The following is a 20,708-nucleotide window of genomic DNA, read 5'->3' as shown; positions in this document are numbered from 1 at the left end:
AATTCATTTTATTGTTTAAATGTCAGCTAAATGTCAGAATTTTCTGAAACATAATGTTCTTTATACATGCTTTACAGAATGTACAGGTACAGCATACAAAAACAAATACACAAAAAATAAACGAAACATTTAAAAAAAGCAGCATTTAAATATTGTCAAAGCATTTAAGCAGAAGGCAGGAATGTTTGATCCGTGTGGATTTTTCTTTGGTGTAAATCTTTAAGTGAAATCACACTTAAAGATCCCAACTAAATCCTGTATAATTCAGGGTAAAATAAAACCGCTATTCACTCACATTACTTTTAAACTGCTTTGCACTAATCTCCCGCAAGCTCATCCGAGAGAGACCAAGCAAGCATTAGCAGTAATTCGAAAAACCTCGATGTTTTAAACATAGCTGGAAGGCGCTGGTGACACACACTCCTTTCCCTTTCAACAAGGGAAACTGACACAGCGAGGAGTCAGACAAATCTTTTGACATCAAGGTCTCCGATTAGTGTAATTGTGCACCTAACTGCAAGGCAAGAGATTGTGCAAAATGCAACAAATCAATATGCAAATCAAGGGGTACTTATCACAGTTGGAAATTGGTTGAAAATAAAGCATTTCCATTAAAAGACAGGGGAAGACAGTGACCATAGATATCTGCTGCAACGCAAGATCCAGCTTTTGTATACTCAAAAAGTGCAAAATGTCAGTGCACTGCTATGTTGTGGAGCTTTCTGAACAAAATAAATGGTTCGGGATCCACACACATGGTTTGGATCATCAAGCGTTGGAAGTGAGTCCGAATCCTTAAGGGGAAGTTTTGTGGGCAAAGAAGGTCCATTACTCAGAGGTCACTTCTAAACTAAGCAGACTTGAGGTGCAGTCATAAAACAGGGTTCAACAGCGTAGTGATGTATAAAGCACGGCTCACACAGAAGTCACTTTAAGGCAGCTTTCTGTTGGTCAACGTGGCAAATTCATGCAACCGAAAATCTGCGTGGGCAACTTTTTCAACCTCACGTGAAACTCTCAATTTCACCTGCAAAGTTTGGCAGAGCAGTGGTAAATGTGACCACACCTTTAAATTGGTAGACACTGCAAATTTGTGTTTGAAGTTTAACAAAATTAAATCCAATGTGGAAACTGCACAGGCAAATGTTTTGCCTCACACAAATTCCAGATTGTGCAAATTCCTATTGACATGACTGCATTTTGCCCATGGAATTTCACCACGTAAATGTAAATGTAACCGCACCTTTAAAGCAAAGTAGTGGCTATGTCCGAAACTTGAAAAATGCTGATCTGGAGGTAGGAAGGCATTAAGCATCAAATCAAATGTTTGCGTAACATTGTGTCCACCAAGACGCTTCATATAGTTACTTTTACTCATTTTGCTGCCTATGTTAACCAGCAATCCTGTGCATGTGGTTTGGCATAAGTTTAAAAAATATAGCTTGTACTACTACTAAAAGCAGTAAATTCATTTATTCATGTATTTTTGCCTAATTTCTACTGAGGAATGAGAACTGTGGTCATTAAATATGACCTTGCTTATTTCTGAATTTATTTTAAGATCATCAGACGTGACGTTCCAGTGTCTTGAAAGTCCGTCGAAAATGTGTTTCCTTAAAAGGTGTCTGTTGAATGAGTGGGCAGCAGGACTGTAAGGCAGATTCCTTTGGTTTTGGACACAGCCTCTTAAGACAATGTTTACAGGCAAGAAATGTAAAATCCAGCTGTCCTTCTAAGGCCAAAATGATAAAAATGACTAGGCATGGCTATGCCTAACTGTCAAAATGGTTCTTATTACACCTCAAATTAAGAAGATGATTTGAGGTTCACAACAAAAAAAGGCAAATAACTCGACGAGACCAGTTTGATCCAGCAGTAACAACAGATTTCAAATGCAGCATATACACATTTTAAAGGTGAACTGTGTGATTTCTACACTAGTAGGGCACCAAATGGAATTGCAAGAAATTCTCTCAAATGCTCCTATTGGTCAGTCAGAATGTAGCCCCACCCCAAATGCACACCAATGGTGCTCAGTCATGCTGATCAATCACAGACTGCAATTCAACTAGATATGCACTTGCAAGAATGCAAATGAGGGAAACCAATTAAAATGGAAATTGTCGCAAAATACACAAAATAAAAATATGAAAGCTTAATATGGAGAGTAAGTGAAGAAAAGTTAGCATATTATGATTCGTATAAGGATGTCCTGGGAAGATTATCAAAGGTGCAACATATCCCGTCTTTCTTACCATCTTGTTATAGTGCTTTAAAAAAAACAGAGAGAGAAATTGAGAAATATGTTTAGGTTTGTGAGAAGCACTAAACAAAAAAATATTATGAATGACATAACTTCGGCGTACAATAACAGTGGAAACAATGGAGCCGTCAACTCTGTTAGCACATTATTGGTTAGAAGTCTGTACCGTTTGCTAATTGGAATGAGAAATGCAATACAGTTAATTGGCCCTCTGACGTCACGCAGAGAACATCACTGCCCTCTTTTGACAGTCCAATCTTCACAGTCAATATTCGTACAGGTCCTGTACCAGAGCAAAAGCAAGTTATACGGGAGTCTGGGTCAAGCTTTGGCATATGCAAAAAGGCTCAACGCTCTCAAGTAGGCGGGAAAACCAAACATGGCATAATTTGTACGTCACAGGCTGCGCTAGGACTAGTGGAACTCTTGGAAATGGTACATTCAGGGCTCAAACCAGACCGGTTAGCTGAGGAATGGTGAAAGCAGGGAAAGCAGTCTCCTGTCTGAAAGAGTTTTCCGCAAAACACGCACATCCCAGTGGGTTACAACGGAACATGGTGGGGAAGGACAGGAGAGCAGTGTAAACATTGTAGAGCGAGGCATTTCATTTGGCAGAGAATGATGCTTCTCAATGGAGGTAGTGGGCTGAGGGCACTGGGAGGCGACTGAAGGACAAGGCGGTGATGTTTGGAGACAAAAGGACTGGGGAAGACGGGCTAGCTGGGTTTATGTGGGGGTTGAGGCACTTTCCTGTGGCTTAGTCCTGTATGAGCCTTCCTCCAGTGCCCCCCTCCTCTCCTCTCGGCCGTCCCCAGCGGACAGACCTATCGGGGGCTTGTGTACAGTCACTGAGCCCTGGGCGAGGATGGAAGAGTGGGTTTCTTCACCATCCCAAAATGACCTGCCTGGGACATCTGAGACAAGAAAAATAGAGATTGTGAAAACAAAGGTCACCCATTCATTGTGTAATGAATTTCAACTGCTTCCTTCTGGTCGAAGATTTAAACTCCCTGTGCGCAAATCAAACAGATACCAGAATTCCTTTGTACCTGCTGCAATCATGTTTTTAAATGACTTATTATAAATGTGTGTTTTATGTGTGTAGTGTTGCTGCTGTATGTGCATGTATACAGCTGTCTACATAAAGAATTGCCTTTTAAGGACAATAAAGGTAAGCAAGTAAAATAAGAATATGCAGGGCTCGCAAAATCGCTAGTCCGACGTCCAGGGGCTATTGTGTTTTCCAGTCGGGCTACCAAAATGTATCACTGCACTGCCCGACGGGCTATCTTGAATAGTGATATAAAATCCCTTCCTTGATTCGCGTTGTTCACTCGCTTGTAGGGCTGAAACGGATCATAGTTTATCATTTACACGTGTTTCTAAGTCTTACCAATTTAAACATTCAGGCGTTTTAAACCATTCATGTGCATGACGAATTCAGTTCGGTTTCAGACAGAGCACGAACACAGAATTGATTCCTGTTTCGCTTGAACGGACACATACATGCACAATTATCTCGGCAAGTATTTTCATGTAAATGAACGTAAACAGTGGAGAAAGAAATCGCATGCGCATCATTATATTGGATTGTTTTTGTTTCGTTCAGATTTTTTATGTAGTATCACAAAGCAAAGTCAGACCATTTTGTTTTTGTTTCAAATTTCAAAATAACGTGAATAAATAATCTAAATAACATGTATGCAGCATCTTTGTTTGGATCGTGATTAAAATACATAGGCAAAACCTTAGTTTACTTGCATGGAGTTATTTATTTTATTTGTATTATTTATTTATTTGATTTGGGATTCGTTTTAAAATTTCAATTTAGCATATTGTTTGACATTTTCAATTTCACAAAGCAGTGTGCAGCCTTTTGGTCTGAGAAATAACAAAAGGACACCTTTTTTAAAATCGGTCTTAAATCATTTTGTTAAAAAATAATTTGTGAGAAAATTGTATTGTGAAATCATATCACATGATGAATCATATCACATCGTGAGTTGAGTGAATCGTTACTTCCCTATATGCTTCTAGTTTTTGCAATTACTGGCATTCAAAAAAGGAAAATATGATTATTGTGGATAATAATCCTCTTTTTTTTTAACTATAATATTATATTGAAGCACTGGGTTAAAAGACCACAAAAAATTTATTATAATTGAAATGGACCAGAAAGGGGAATATTTTAAATATTACAATATTTACTATTTTTTACCTAGTAAACATTTATTTATTTAAATTACATATGTCATTAGAAAAATATAATGCATTTAAAATAAATGATATTTTATAAAGACAGTATTTTCATTATTCTACTCTTCAATTTTTATTAAACGCCAAATTATAAAAAGTAGTAAAAATACACAATTTCTTATATTACGTTAAAATGTAAATAATTGCACTAGATTGTTAGACGGTTTATGAAAAGTAATGTTAAATACTGTTGTATTAATTTTGCTTTAAAATCATAATATCCCAAATGTGATTAATAATCCAATCACATATTGCACTCAAAAAAGGGAATTTTGAGAGAGAAAAAAAATATATAAATATATGTTTCATAAATCACAACAGCTCTACTACTAAGCATTATTCTCTATTAATTAATTATCTGTTAATTTCCTACATTACATAAAGGAAGTGCCTAAATAAATATAATAAAAAACGCATAACATTTATGATTTATAATTTTCTACTTTATCCAATCAAATGTTGGAGTATCTGAGGATATTATTATTTATTATCCATTTGTGAAGTTGTCAGGATTAAAAAAAAATAAATAAATAAAAAAGGAAATGACCTAAACCTTTTCACAATTAAAGTGGAACAAAAACATTTTTAAAATGTATTTTAATAACTAAAGTAATGTAAAGTGTTATGTAATTTGTTATTTAAAAAATTTATATTTACAATTTAATTATAATATGTAAATAATATAATATTAAATAATAAAATAAGTATATTATTATTTTTCTCATTCTACCTTCTACAATATTTATTAAACCCTTAAAATAATTTTATGTAAGGAAATGTAAGAAAATGCCTAAATAAAAGCAAACAATGCAAATGTTATATTACACTAATATTATCATCATTTTCTACTAATAAAATATGACAACAGAATTCATTTTGTTTAAATAGCTAGTACAAAAACAAGCAACCCAATGGCCAATCAAACCCTAAACAGCACAATTTGCATTTACAGTGTTTGCTTTGTGAATCATGTTTCTGTTATTGTCATATTCTATTATTAGGTTACAAATCCGCTCTTCCATCAGTATCATAAGCTGATATAAACAGAATAATTACATTGCTAAGGTCGGCATCCCAGAGGGCTGCTATGTTTGTTCAACAGATATGGAAAATTAAACTGACATAACTCTGAAAACAACCATGGAGAAATGAGGGTAAATAAGGAGAGGGAAAAAACAAATGCCAAACTGCTTATCAAAGCATTAAAGGGATCATAGCGCTTTAGCAATACGCCAATACAAAAGTCCTGCAGATGATCACATAATCGACACTTTCAATTAATAATCTGACACCAGCAAACACTTTGAATTCTGTGACTAGATCAAAAAAATAAAAGTAAATCTCACAATTGTGCGAAATATAGCTGTACACAGAGGTTAGCAAAAGATCACTTCTGGGTATGAAGACTTGAATGCACAACTAAAAATGCAAATACAAACTATTAATAATATGCTACCATAGCTATTAGTGAGTGCTCATTAAATTGGACTTCCAATTCACACACAAAATATCATAAATTTGACAGAAGAAAAAATAAGGCTAAAAGCTAATTACGGAACAATTATTTAACAATATGTAACAATGTAACAATCAATTTTGATGAGGCACTAACCATTAACAGTGAGCTTGGCCAGAGTGGAGTAGTTGGACCCAAAATGGTTGGAGACCACACACTGGTACTGGCCCTCATCTGTGAAATTAACATTGAGCAGGTGGAGTACGGTGGTGTAGAGGAGGCGGTGATCCTGGTATTGAGCGTAGTTCTGCACCTGGGCTTCATACAGCACCTCTCCATCTTTGCGCCAGGCGGTGCTCATGGGAGAGTCGCTGCTGCTGAACACAGAGCAGTTCAGAGTGACGTTGGTCCCGCGTAAGGCCACAGCGGTCTTGGGATGAGAGCTGATCTGGGGTTTAGGGAAGTCATCTGCAAGTGAGAGACAATAAAGTGATCTTAATGCAAGAAAGAGCTCATCTTTTTTTCATAAAATTGCTTTTAAATGGCACAAAAAACAAAACAGAAAAGGTGGCCATGGACATTTTGTTACAGGGCCGTAAAAAGGCATGAGGTAACTGTCAGGTCACTCACTGCAGACAAACTCCTCTGGTTTAATAACGAGCACACTAGATCCTGTCAGGAAGGCAGGATGAGCACAGACGGCGGTGCAGGATTGCTGGAACTGACTGTCAATCAACCACTGGCCCAACCACTGCAGCTGACAGTCACACAGGAGACTGCTGGTGTTCAGATCACTGAGGAAGACCACAATACAGTCATTATTAAGAATACACCTGAATTACACTATTATTACATACAAACACTGTCAATACGGACAAAAATGAAACAAAAAAATATATTATGTAAAATGCATAGATATGAAATACATACAGTCTGTAGAAAGTAAACAATTACTTACAGTGTTTTAAGTTTTAAATGAGTGAAAGCGTCAGGATGAATAGACATGATGCCATTCTTACTCAGGTCCCTGCAGAACAAATTCAGAAAGATTATTTACAAATGGAACAATACAAAACAGGAGCTCTTTGTGTTGTGCTGCATAATGAAATTTATATTTACACTTAGACAAATATGTACAATATAACAGCATAACCTTATTAATCTATGATCTATAACCTTGAATGTTTTACAGGGTCTGAGTTAAAAAGATGACTTGTATGTGGACTTTTCTTTTGTATTTTACAAAGTTTTGATGCTCAATTCACCTAGTATGATTTTAGCTTTTATTTGGAACTATGGAAGCCTGTTTCCGCCTAAAAGTTTAAAACGTTTTTTTTTTATCTTGCAACTGCAAATTTATTTCTTATAACTGTGACTTTAAATTTTTTTTTAAAAAGTGTACATTTAAAGTCGGCATAAAATGCATTTTTTTTTAATGAATATTCTAGATTTTATTGTTAAGAATTCATTCAGAACAATATGGAAAAGAGATCTGTTGCTGCTTCCATTTCGTCACAACTTCAAATGTTGTGATGTGACTATCTCATAAAAGTGATTTTATAATTCAGAAAGTGGTTTTATTCCATATTATAAACTCTCGCAACCAGCTTGTTTTGTACTCGAGGGCAGAAACATACTTCCAAATAAATATATAAATTAATACTAAAGGGATTTCTATATTGCTACATCCAGTAATAACGAGACATCCAGTAACCGAGAAATGATGTGCTCAAAATACCAAGGATAAAAGAGACTCACAAATGCTCCAGCTCCATCAGACCCTCAAACGCTCTCTTAGTGATGGTCCTGATTTTATTATTCTGTAAAACTCTGGAAAACACACACATACGCTTATGTCAAGCCACACTTCACATCTCTTGAGTCAGATCGAACAGCTCGTATCCACCGACAAACTTACAGCGAGTTCAGCCTCTTCAAACCCACAAACATGCCAACCAAGTCCTCGATGGCGAGGGAGATCTCATTATTACGGATGTCCCTGGAACGAACAAACATCAAAAGAGACCCATCAGAATATTTTCAAACTGCTGCTGTGTAGAACATGCTTTCTGTTTTTAATCTAAAATGTCAGAGCTGTTTTATTTAGGTGACTGTACTTCTACGGCTCTAGGCAGCTCAGCGCCATTGTATGCTTTTCATGTATAATAGAAGGTTTTGTACGGACAGGCTGGTATGTGGGAGTATTGTGAGATTGTTTTTACGCACTGCTGGCTGTAAAAGGCAGACATCCCTTTTACAACTGTGTCAAAGGGATGTGGCAGAGGTTACGAGAGGTGGGCATGTTTGAATGTGCTCTTTTTCTGTGGGACAAGCGGAAATGCAGAAACTAATCTAGAAGGATTCATATAGGGTTTAAACTACAGGGATAGACTGTATCTGTTTGAAATTATGAGCTCATTTTATTTTAAAGAGATAGAGCACAATGCTACTTCAATTTTCATCAAGATCATTTGTAAACACAAACACACCTGTTCTTTATCTGAGAACAAATACGTGCATGTTTGATTATGATAAGAAAATAAATTACAGAAAAATCAGCAATGTAATCAGTAACCATCATTTACCAGCAAAACTGTTAAAACTATTATTTAGATTACAACTGTAATCCTTCCAGCTATTACTGTAACTTAAAAACATGTGATATTTATCATTTTATTGTGAAATAAAAATATATATTATATAAATAAATATAATTAAAGTATATTTTGTATTTTTTCACTTATATGTTGCTAAAAAATAAAAAAAATTTGTGGTGAGATGATGGTAAAAATATTGGGAGAGCAAGTTAAAAATCTGAATTACGGTTCTGAAAAAAATCTTTCAAAGCAGAAAAAAGTCATCTTTAATGCATTTTATATATAAACCTAAGGCTTTCTATATATTGCTACCAAAAAGTATCTGTATAAAATGAGAGACTGAAGAGGAATGTGGGTTATCTTACAATGTACGGATGTTAGCCAGACTGCTGAACACTCCTTCTCCCAGGTGTGCGATTTGATTGTCACCCAAGTTGAGACTCTGCAGGAGACTGAGGCCAGAAAACACCCAATCCTCCAGACGACTCAAGTGATTGAAAGACAAATCCCTGGAGACAAAACAGGGGGGGGGGGGGGGGGAATATGCATTCTAATTCCATCGTATTGTATATAGGATTAAACTTTAAGGTTAGGGCTGAAGTCACTCACAGCTCTTCCAGGCGATGGCAAAACTCCCAGGCATCAGCTCGAATGAGTCCGATATTGTTCTGATTTACCCGGAGAATCCTGAGCATGTGCAGGCCATACAGCCAGCCCTTATTCAGCTCCGTCAGATTATTATACTCCAACTCTCTGGCACAGGACAGAACACACATCACCCATAAATCACTACTTTGATTCGTGTGAAACAGAAACTTAAATTATAAATTAGCTACATTAAATAAACAGAAAAGAATCAAACCTCCAGGTTCAGATTATGGTTTCAAATAAAGCCTTTCTGGCCAAATTTGACATATATTTAAAATTCATATAATTGCTCTAAAATGGCTTAAAGGCTGATTTTCTCCGCCCAAATGAACCACCACTTTACACATTATTGCCACATTGTTTAATGCAAGTAGCAAATTATAGTAAAAATTGCTTTAAAAATAATACTTACATTTTATTTATTTTTTTAAATAGCAATTTTTACCTACATATATCTTAAATGATCTAGTGAAACCCTGAAAGCATTGACTCACAGCTCCTCCATGTTTTCCAAACCAAAGAGAGCTCCATCCATCAGCTTTGTGATGCCGTTGCGCTGCATCTTCAACGATTTAAGAGCCTTCAGTTCTTTGAAAATGAGACTTTCCACGACACGAATCCTGTTGCGCCTCAACTCTCTGAAAAGTGATAAAATCATAAAGAGATACACATTACAATGAGAAAATCTAACAATCGGAGAGAGACAAGACAAAAAGGGAAATTAACTCCCCAATTGATAATATCAGGTGCATTTAGCAAGCAGCATTCTTTAACAAGGTGCTAACAAGCAAGCAACAAGGTGCTTTCACACTTGGTTCGCTTGCCTGGTTTGAACCAGAGTTCGATTGAACCCCCCTCCCCCTGCCCCACTGGACTGCGTTCATATTATTTTATTTGGGTCCAAACCGCGGTTTGTTTGCGTCATCAAGCCAGCAACTGTTTACCCTGTTGCTTAGTAACGACGGCGCAGGAGAAGGCGGCAAATGCATAACATTGCTCTCTGCACTTTTAAAGGGGTCATATGATGCGATTTCAAGTTTTCCTTTCTCTTTGGAGTGTTACAAGCTCTTAGTGCATAAAGAAGATCTGTAAAGTTGCAAAGACTAAAGTCTCAAATCCAAAGAAATATTCTTTATAAAAGTTAAGCGTCAACCACGCCTACCTAAAACGGCTCGTTCTAACACGCCCCCACATATCTACGTCATGTGGAACACGTTCATGTGGAAATATTAGCATAATGTGAACGCAAAGAAAGAAGGCGTGGTTTCAGGAACAGCTTACAAGCTCTTGGTGCATAAAGAAGATCTGTAAAGTTGCAAAGACTAAAGTCTCAAATCCAAAGAGATATTCTTTATAAAAGTTAAGATTCAACCACGCCTACCTAAAACGGCTCGTTCTAACACGCCCCACATATCTACGTCACGTGGAACACATTCATGTGGAAATATTAGCATAATGCCGCCCAAATGTGAACGTAAAGAAAGAAGGCGTGGTTTCAGGAACAGCAGTAAGTTTTTGAACCGTTCGTTTTGTTTACAAAGCTTCGGTACATAACGGCACTTACGTCTGTCTTACGAATGTACTGCAAATGCTCTAAAGAACACTGAAGGCGAACAGAAATGAGATATACAGCTCTCTGTTCGCAGTGCGTCAGTCACGCTCGTCAGGAAAGTGCGTGAAACACACACACAAATTACAACAGAACAGCACAACCCAGATGTTCGAATTTGTGCAGCGCATTTTATGGACAACCGTTTTTTGAACCTAGAAGAGTACAAGGCTGGCACAAAGGCTATTACTTTTTATCAAATAATATGTCATTAATAGCGGTTCGCTACTGCGATTTGGTACAATTGCGTTCACATCAGCAGCGACCTTTTTAAGCGGACTCGGGTACGGTTCGCGGGTGCGCACCCGAGTTCGGAAGACAGCGTTCACATCATCCAAACGAACCGAACTCTGACGTCAATCGAACCCGGGTGCGCATCAAAAGTGCTAGTGTGAAAGCACCCAAATTGAGCATTTCAATAACATCCTATTCATTAGCCATGAATACGCACAAGACTTGGAGCTGAGAGAGGGTGAAGACTTTATCAGGCAGCACAGAGAGTCTGTTCTGGTTTATCTTCAACACCAGAAGGGAGCTGATGTTTCCAAAACAACTGGGCTCCAAGGAATTCTGAATCAGCGACTGTAAGTATGTTTTGTTATTAGTTTAAGTATTTGCTATTGACTGTTCAAATGCAGAGTTTTGTGCAGTGCAGAGTAACGCGTCGTGTGTGTGTGTGTGTGTGAGGGGAACAGGGTCACATCACAGGAGAGTGAACTGCCTGTCAGAAATCATAGCACGCAGCTGTCTTAACCGCGGCTTGTGTACTGCATCATCACTGTGTCTGTCACGCGACTCTGTTGCCCTTTCGGGCTTGAACTGATGGTAAAACTAATGACATTATTAACTTGATATTTACTTTGAAAGCTGAAGCTGGCGATTATGTTAAGGGGCGTTACATTTCCGACGCGTGCTTGCGGTGTTCGGCCAATCACAATGCACTGGGTCAGCTGGCCAATCAGAGCAGACTGCGCTTGTCAAAGGAGGGGGCTTTGTTGAAAACGACGCGTTTGAGAGAGGCAGGGCATAGAGGACCTACAATAATGTACAGTATTAGAAAAATAATGTGTTTTTTGAACATTAAAGCATGTCAACATATTCTGTTACACCAAATACACAAAATAATTATCTTTAAAATAGCATCAAATGACCCCTTTAAATATTTAAGTTTTTGAACCGTTCGTTTTGTTTACAAAGCTTCGGTACATAACGGCACTTACGTCTGTCTTACGAATGTACTGCAAATGCTCTAAAGAACACTGAAGGCGAACAGAAATGAGATATACAGCTCTCTGTTCGCAGTGCGTCAGTCACGCTCGTCAGGAAAGTGCGTGAAACACACACACAAACACACATTTTTATCAAATAATATGTCATTAATAGCGGTTCGCTACTGCGATTTGGTACAATTGCGTTCACATCAGCAGCGACCTTTTTAAGCGGACTCGGGTACGGTTCGCGGGTGCGCACCCGAGTTCGGAAGACAGCGTTCACATCATCCAAACGAACCGAACTCTGACGTCAATCGAACCCGGGTGCGCATCAAAAGTGCTAGTGTGAAAGCACCCAAATTGAGCATTTCAATAACATCCTATTCATTAGCCATGAATACGCACAAGACTTGGAGCTGAGAGAGGGTGAAGACTTTATCAGGCAGCAGAGAGAGTCTGTTCTGGTTTATCTTCAACACCAGAAGGGAGCTGATGTTTCCAAAACAACTGGGCTCCAAGGAACCTATCTTGTTTTTGCTCAGGTTGCTGCCGTGATGGAGAGAGGAAACAGACAAATATCCATGAACCCCAAAAGTAATCAGAAACACTAAGAAAACGTCCATTATTCAATGTCAAAACTAAGATCAAAGTAACAACTGATACTTGAGTTGTCTCAAACTGATAACTCAAGGGAAAGGGATAACTTCTTCAGAAAGCTCTACTTAGAATTTGAACACAATCTTATGCAAAACTCTGACAAGCCTGAGTACAAAAACTCACAGGTATTTCAGCTGCATGGGAGGGAATGATCCGCCCTTAAGCTCAGATATAGAATTAGAGCTCAAGTCCAGACTTTCTAGAGATGAATATGGCAACAGCTGCTCTGCCACAACTTCAGAGATTCGGTTATGAACACTGAAAATAAACAGCAGATATAGTACCATATCAACATACATGGTCATATACAATTAATGAAAAAAATGAACATAGAGGGAAACTTACAGTGACAGCACTGTGATGTTTGATGAGGCATCTCCAAGAAAAGGCACTGCTGTAAGTTCATTCTGATTCATAGACCTAAATTCACAGAGAACAAATTATTAAAACCTGAAAAAATGGTAGCAAATAACCCAATATTTAAGACTGGGGGATCTCTAAGTCAATAATGTGTACCTTCAGATCTGGTAAAAGACTTTTCACAACATTTATATATTTAAATACAGATTTATTAACAACAAAGCAAACAAACTAAGCTGTATACTAAACTAGGAATAGTACATCCAAACTAAAACCAAGCTAAATTAAATAAATTACACTGATAGAAAAAAGGATATCGTAGCATATTTGAAACGCGAGGCCTTTATTGCCCATAAAGCATGATATAGTGAAAATATGAAGCTCACATTTAAATAGAAAAAAATACCTCAGTTTTATTCAGAGGCAAAAATATGTATTTATTAATGTCACCAAAAAATTTAGATGAATTTTAGATTCAGCTTGTAATGTATATCAATGAAATTTTTGTATAATAGACTACTTACATAAAATGCATGTAAATATCAGTTGTCCTTATCGCTCAATAACATGTCTTCTTAATATTTAACATTGAAATGCTTAGTTTTATGATCAAAGCTCTGCAAGTTTTAATTTGTGGGGGACAAAAAAACATAATGCAATTCAATACAATGACAATTTAGCAATTGTCTAATAAACATTCCTCAAAAACTGGTATCATATTTGAGACTCATGTTTTAACAAGATTTTTCTAAACATGATAAGGGATAATCAAGTAAGTTACTCAAGTCCAGAAAATACTGATATTAAAAGTACGAATAACAATATAAAAATGATTATTGCGTTTACGTTATAAAATAAAGATTTTACAGATTTCACAAAAAGATTTTAGCGTGCGTTTTCCATTTTTGGAAGTTTTGATCATGTTGGAAATGCATGTATCAAATAGTAGGGTTACTCTAGCCTCCAATCAGTGTACGATGCTTTTTTTTGTTACTAAAACTAAACTATCAAAGTTGTATTATGAAAACGTAACCATAACAATTACGCTATTTTGCAGGAAAAACACAGATGCATCAGTATTTCTACAAAGGATCATCATGTGACCCTTCCAAGTAATTTGATAAACAACATAACTAAATATCACTAAAATTGCACCAAACAAACAAATGTGAACGAATCAGCTGTCAGTTGTGCGTTAGTTAGTAGTGTGCACATGTGCAGCCCCTGCAAAGTGCTGGAGGCTGATCAGCAGAGCATGTAAACAACATCTCCTCTATTACTCACGCATGGGTGATCCAGACTGGAGCTTCCAGAGCTGCAGCAGTCAGTCTTTTCCTATTGCAATCCAGCAGTTGTGCTGGACCACCAGAACACGTACAAGGAGAAGGGCAAGTGTCCAGGCCCGCGACACTCACTATGAGCAGGAACAGGGTCTGGGGGATGGGCCAGCCCTCCGCCATTTTGAGTTTCTTGATCGCAAATGATCAGTCCAAATTATGACATTAACGAGACACGGAGACTAACCTGTGTTTTAGAATAGAAATATGATTTCATATAAATCCGAATTAGGTTGAAAAGCATTGCAAAGCTCTGATAAAATCAATCCGGAGCCATCTTTTGGCTCTCTCAAGCTCGTCCCTTCGAAATTCCCTTCTTCCGCCTTGCAATCTCTGCAGCTTCAACAATTCCCAAACGGAGCGTCAAACAAGCTTCAAGACGATGAAATATGGTTTAGGTATTCCGAAAGATTTCATGTCCTATATAAGATTGTCTATATGCATTTGAGAGAAAAATAAAGTATAACTGAAAATCGTTTTTCCAAACATTGTCCCTCGACTTTTTTCCCAAGGAAAAACAAAAGCGCCTTCTTCCGTTGACACGTGATCCACCCCTCTGTCACGTGCTGCTGGAGGCCTCGCGTCATTGGCCAGTCGACTAATCCGTCAACCTTTACTTTTTCTCCAGGTTTGCTGTACTAAGTTATAAACGTTTTCTGAAATGTATCATTTAAAGCGTATATTATAACAGCGTTTCAATTTTATTGCATCTCTTTAATTACTTTTTAATTATTTAGTTGCTAGATTTGTATTATTATTACTAGGTGGTGGTTGAGGAGAGACTCCCATATGATTGTAAACAGTGTTGGGGAAAGTTACTTTTATCCATTACAATATTGCGTTACTTCCTTAAAAAGTAACTAATTACGTTACTTAGTTACTTTTTATTGAAAGTAATGCATTACGTTACTTTTGCGTTACTTTTTAAATCTGAGCTGGGCTTGCTTGTTTGCTTTTAATATAAAAAGTTATATTTTTGGCAAATATAAAAGCCCTTTCACACCAAAAGCCTCAGGCTGAAGGAAATGTAAATTCACGTCTGTACAGTAGAGCACAGAAGGAGAAAGTTCAACACTCTTCAGCAATAAAAAAAAGAAGAAGAAATGTTAGTTTATCTTGTGTAATTTTTGCTTGTTAGTATGGTTGAATTGTATCACTGAAGGTCAGCAGCAAATAAATGGGATTAAATACATAAAGGATATTTGTATTATTTAACATATTTCATTATTGCAGCTTTGAGTCATATTCTGAGTTGCTTTTAACTGTTTTTATTAATTTTGAGGAAAACTAAATCTGATTTTTTTTTTTGTGAGTGAGATGAATTAATGCATGTTCACATTTACTCTAGAACTAAAGTAACATCTTACTCCCGATTTCTCACAACAAGGGGACAGGAGAGCATTCAATCAATAAATGGAAAAAAAAAGTAACTGGCATTATTTATTTGAAAAAGAAACTCTGATATTTTCTTGTAAATTAAAAAGTAATGCGTTACGTTACTAGTTACTTGAAAAAAGTAATCTGATTACGTAACTCGCGTTACTTGTAATGTGTTACCCCCAACACTGCTTGTAAAGCGCTTTGGGTGTACAGCAAAACACAATAAAGCGCTATATAAATGCTTCCATTCATTCATTCATTCATTCATTCATTATTACCATGGGCATGTCTCCTACCCAAAACTTTAACCCCATAACACATTTATTTAAAGTGATCAAACTCTACTCTGCACTTATAAAAACATAAATGTAAATCATATTTTGAGTTCATTAAATATCTACCCTGAAGAGTTAGGGTTTTTTGTAGCAAAGAATTTTACTTTGCACAGTACTGCCACATCTTTCAACCTGGTCATCTTCATGATCTGATTTACAACAAAAATCTGAAGATGTAATATTATTTTTCCTCTAAATAACTAAATAAACAATGCGTGTGATTGTTTGCTTTATAAGAGTGGTTCCAACAGCAACATAGTTTCAAATGTGAAGTTATGTTAAAGACCATTATTGATGTGTAAGACTGAAATGATCTAACTCGTATGTATGTGCTAAGGGCCAGTTCTCTGACTACACTCTCGATGTAACTCAAAGTATAAATTAGACACTATACTGAGATGAGATATTTTTAAACTAGGCCAGCATGTTGACACCAGTAATATATTGCGCCCAATGATATAACAACAAAAAGATCTAAGATCTATATGACATATACATTTATTTTAGTTATGATCTTTATATTATATTTAGGTTATTACAGCTATTGCATTATATTGTGTGACACATTAGGCTATATTGCATTTACTGTAATGACTGTGGTCAATATATGAAAGCAACTATTAGCTGTATTTAAAAAAGAATTAAATATACATGAAAAACATTATAAAAGAAACTTTTAGCTGAAGCATGTTTTAAATTGGGTTCAATAGTGTTAAAAAAACTGTCTGCTTTGACATGAACAGACACATTTACACATTTTCAAACATTACTTGCATTGCTTGCAGAAATGAAGCCTGCAGGTAAGCTTGTCTTACCAGAATTGCCCAGGCAGGTTAATCATAGTTGTTTGGTTATTGATGCATGTGTTGATAGGATATAATGTGTGTGTGTGTGTGTGTGTGTGTGTGTGCATGTGTGTGTACCTGGTATTTATCACGTTATGATAAACAAGGATATCTACACAAGGATAGTAATACTAGTACATTTTGACCTTGTGGGGACATTTTTAAGGTCCCCATGAGGAAACAAGCTTATAAATCATACACAATGTCTTAAAATGAATTAATTTTTGACATTTGACAGACAGATAATTTGACAGAAAAAAATATATCAGGATATCTTCAAAACAGAAAAAAAAAACTTCAGGACATGGTGCTAATAATAACGTGCGTTAATTCTTGTTAAAGCAGATATTAACAATGCTTACTTGCAAGCATTTAAGTTCACAGATTTTCATAGAAAGTGGTGAATATGCCTTCAAATATATTATTATGCAGACAAACTAAATATTTGACATGCATCAGTAATACTGTTTGATGTTGTAAGGCAAATTAGCATAATTCTTGACCTTTCCAGCAAACAAACCATGTCTACATTTTTACTGAGCTACTCATCAAGTCTTCAGGCATTGTTGGTCAATAACCACATGTTTAATCTGATAAGCTTTGCTTTTAAATGCTTTCAAGGAATTTGTAGCTTTGAGCTAGTTTTTGAACAGGTGAGAACATGTCTTTTCTCTCCTGCTGCATCATACGCCCCTATTTCTCAAGGGGGAAAATGGGTTATTTGAGACCTGTAGACGTGGAAGTCTGTAACAATGGAAATGTCGCAGCAGCAAACACGGTCAGTCAGCTTACCTCGGAGTCTGCGAAAGAGAAAGAAGGGGTCAGACATGACTAACATGTTTCAGCGGACCTGTCGACTGGAAATCAATGTACCCACACAAATTGTGCATGTCGTTGGTACGGAACTTAAGGTGATTGTAGACCGGTAGGTAATGTGATAATATTGTATTCCATTGTTTCCCTTCATTGTGTTCTTTAAAAATTGCATGTTGCATGAATTGAGGAACTGTATAGCAGTAGCCAAGCCCACATTTTAGAGTGGAAAAAATACCTATTGAATCTGTTTTTATTATACATGTGCAAAAGATACACATTGTGGTTTAACCTCTAAACATTAAGTGCATTTTTAATAATTTTTTTAATTAAAAGACTTTAACAAATGGTCACTTAGCGGGAGTGGTTATGTCTGCAGCATTCTTGAGAACAAAGCACATATAGTTACTTTAGAAGTAATTCTGTAACCCTCAACTGTGTTTAAAACGTTTGCTATCTTTACATTAAATTGAACTCATTTATAAAATAAAAAATAAAAAAAGTATTAGAGGGGTATATTTTAGTTTTTTGTTTGTTTTTGTTTTGTTTTTTTGCACGCATTATGTGATAATGTAACAATAAAAATGCAGGTTTTTATTTATTAAAATATTTGTATTGACTACTAAAAATAAAAAAACCCCAGTAAAGATCTGTTAAACAACAAATAATAGTGCAACTTAAATGTTGGGTAAAAACTAAAAAGGGTAATGGAAAAAAGATCATGGGTAATAATGGATAATACAAAAACAGGTGTGCAATATTAACTGTAACTACACTCTAAAAAATGCTGGGTTAAATACAACCCAATTGTTTTGGGTCAAAACATGTTTAACCCAACCGCTGGGTCAAAACAGCCCAATTGCTGGGTTTGTCCCTATTTTACCCAGCACTGGGTTGTATTTAACCCAGCATTTTTTACTGTGTAGACTAGTAAATGTTGCTTCTAGACAACAAACCAATAGGCTTAACATTTGTATCCTCCATAACACATAAATAATTTGTATGCCTCTAAATGTAATAAAATTAAGTTTACTCACTAACAAAGCTGAATTATATTTTGGATGGGTGAAAAATAATGGCTTGCCTGCAGGCATCCATCCACATATGTGCAACCTCCACACCAGGGCCGTGCACAGGGGGGTGGCCCTTTGGCTAGAGCCACTGCCCCCTTGCCCTCATCGGCTGAGGTGCCCCTCTGAAAGCGTTCGGTTATCGCTCCACTAAAGATCCGCTATCTGGAGTGGAGACTCCCGAAGGTCGTTCATTAACAGGTAGATGCATTACAATCCACATTACAGTCAGTGGATGATTCGCTAAATTAATAATTTGGTAGTTTGTTTTTGTATTTCTGTCGGTAAAGTGATTAAAAGTGATTACAACAAAATGTCCACGTTCTTAGAATTAGAATGTCTGATCAAATTATTATACCCGATCAGATCTAACATAACACAAAATTCACACTTTAATTATTGTAATTAAGTATATTTCCCATTATAATCACTTGTCTTCTTGATACTAGTATCTATAACACATCATATTTTATTAAAACCATATTAATAGTAGGCCTATAAATAGTTAAAAAAAAATATAAATGTTCTAAATGAGTTGTTTATTTAAAAAAAAAAAAAAAAAAGTGACGTGACGTGACATGTGGCCAAGTATGGTGACCCATACTCGGAATTAGTGCTCTGCATTTATAACTAAATATATAGCAGTGAACACACACACACCGTGAACACACACCCGGAGCAGTGGGCAGCCATTTTTTGCTGCAGCTTCCGGGGAGCAGTTGGGGGTTCGGTGCCTTGCTCACTGTAGCACTGTACATTCACTCCCCCCACATACAATCCCTGCCGGTATGAGACTCGAACCCACAACCTTTGGGTTTACGAGTCAGACTCTCTAACCATTAGGCCACGACTTCCCCCATATAATAGTTGTATATAATATAGATTAATGCTGTAAAATATTAAAATAAATGTCTAATACTTATATGGGAGAGTGGGCTAAGATTAGCCATTTTTTACTTATGTGGTCCTCAAGGGAAAATGATGCAGAAATACAAAGAAAGAATCTATCCTATACGAATGAAAGTATTCCTATAATTTTAAATGATCAGAATGTATCTATGGCAAAGGGTTTTAAAAATATGGCTTCTTATCAAAAATGGTTCTCATGGCTCAGTCAGGTTAGGGGTAAGTTGACCCGAGTCGAGTCAGTGGGTAAGATGCACCATCTGGGTGTAAAATGACCATCTGGCCAAATCTGATTCAAACCCATGTGAAATAAATAACAATTTAAAAACTAATTTAATAATTTCCATTTACAAACAGTCATATTTCTTTTCATAAAGTTCACTTTAACAACATAAAACCAACCAAATTAAGTTTAAATTTCAGTATTTAATTGTTTGCATTTCTGAAACAATATGTTGAACACCAAAGCTGTAGCCTTCCTAAAAACAGACTAAACAGAGAGTTTGTTGGCCATTAGTGACTACAGGTGGAAAGATATATCTGATTATAATGTGATGAAAAGCATTTTCTGGTAAGGATTTGGTGCACTTGTACACTGTCCCTATCAAATAAACTACAAATAATATGTACAGTATATATGATATGATAAACCAGTAATATCACATTAAAACACCAGTTTATAATTCAGAGATTTAACTTAACTACAGTCCCTTATGGTGGGTTAAGTTAAAATGCTGACTCAATTTACCCCACAACATTTGGCTCACTTTGCCCCATAGCTGCCATTTTGGGGAAAATAGCTACTGTTGCTTACCAGTTCAGGCTAATACTTAGCTAAATGATTTGCATGGTTTTATATGTTGCTAAATCACCTATATGTATCATAAATATTTTTAGACCTGGATAAATTTGCTTTGATGTAACAGCCATTACATCTGTTATGCTAAAATTTTACTTTGACAAGC

General features: G+C 36.3%; 2 protein-coding genes across 2 annotated transcripts in view; one reads left to right on the top strand and one right to left on the bottom strand.

Moving 5' to 3' along the window:
• LOC107549302 (leucine-rich repeats and immunoglobulin-like domains protein 2) lies at positions 1-14,936 on the bottom strand. Its single transcript, XM_016230342.1, has 14 exons — positions 14,342-14,936; positions 13,043-13,117; positions 12,821-12,955; positions 12,446-12,586; positions 9,715-9,858; positions 9,182-9,325; positions 8,938-9,081; positions 7,894-7,974; positions 7,734-7,805; positions 6,934-7,002; positions 6,606-6,769; positions 6,132-6,443; positions 5,620-5,647; positions 1-3,230 (listed from the first exon to the last, which is right to left on the bottom strand). The coding sequence occupies exons 1-14, from the start codon at positions 14,515-14,517 to the stop codon at positions 2,990-2,992; spliced, it is 1,926 nt and encodes a 641-aa protein (XP_016085828.1). The 5' UTR covers positions 14,518-14,936; the 3' UTR covers positions 1-2,989.
• A 2,738-nt stretch (positions 14,937-17,674) lies between these two features.
• The window catches only part of padi2 (peptidyl arginine deiminase, type II), a 17,209-nt gene continuing 14,175 nt past the window's right edge, over positions 17,675-20,708 (top strand). The window contains exon 1 of the mRNA XM_016230361.1: positions 17,675-17,879. Within this exon, the coding sequence (XP_016085847.1) occupies positions 17,707-17,879 (173 nt within the window). The 5' untranslated portion in view covers positions 17,675-17,706. The remainder of the gene's footprint in view (positions 17,880-20,708) is intronic.

The sequence above is a fragment of the Sinocyclocheilus grahami genome, unplaced genomic scaffold (assembly GCF_001515645.1).
Source record: "Sinocyclocheilus grahami isolate Dianchi unplaced genomic scaffold, SAMN03320097.WGS_v1.1 scaffold368.1, whole genome shotgun sequence".
NCBI lineage: Eukaryota > Metazoa > Chordata > Actinopteri > Cypriniformes > Cyprinidae > Sinocyclocheilus > Sinocyclocheilus grahami.
Note: the sequence above shows the minus strand (reverse complement) of the source record. Positions and strands in the feature narration are given on the sequence as shown.

Bases quoted from the DNA above. Each gene is read 5' to 3' on its own strand.
- LOC107549302 (XM_016230342.1), bottom strand. From the start codon at position 14,517: ATGGCGGAGGGCTGGCCCATCCCCCAGACCCTGTTCCTGCTCATAGTG. The intron at 7,003-7,733 runs GTGAGTCTCTTT...TTTGTTCTGCAG, and splicing joins CTGATGGAGCTGGAGCATTT to GGACCTGAGTAAGAATGGCA. The intron at 3,231-5,619 runs GTTGAACAAACA...TTGAAATTCATT, and splicing joins CAGTTTAATTTTCCATATCT to ACACAATGAATGGGTGACCT.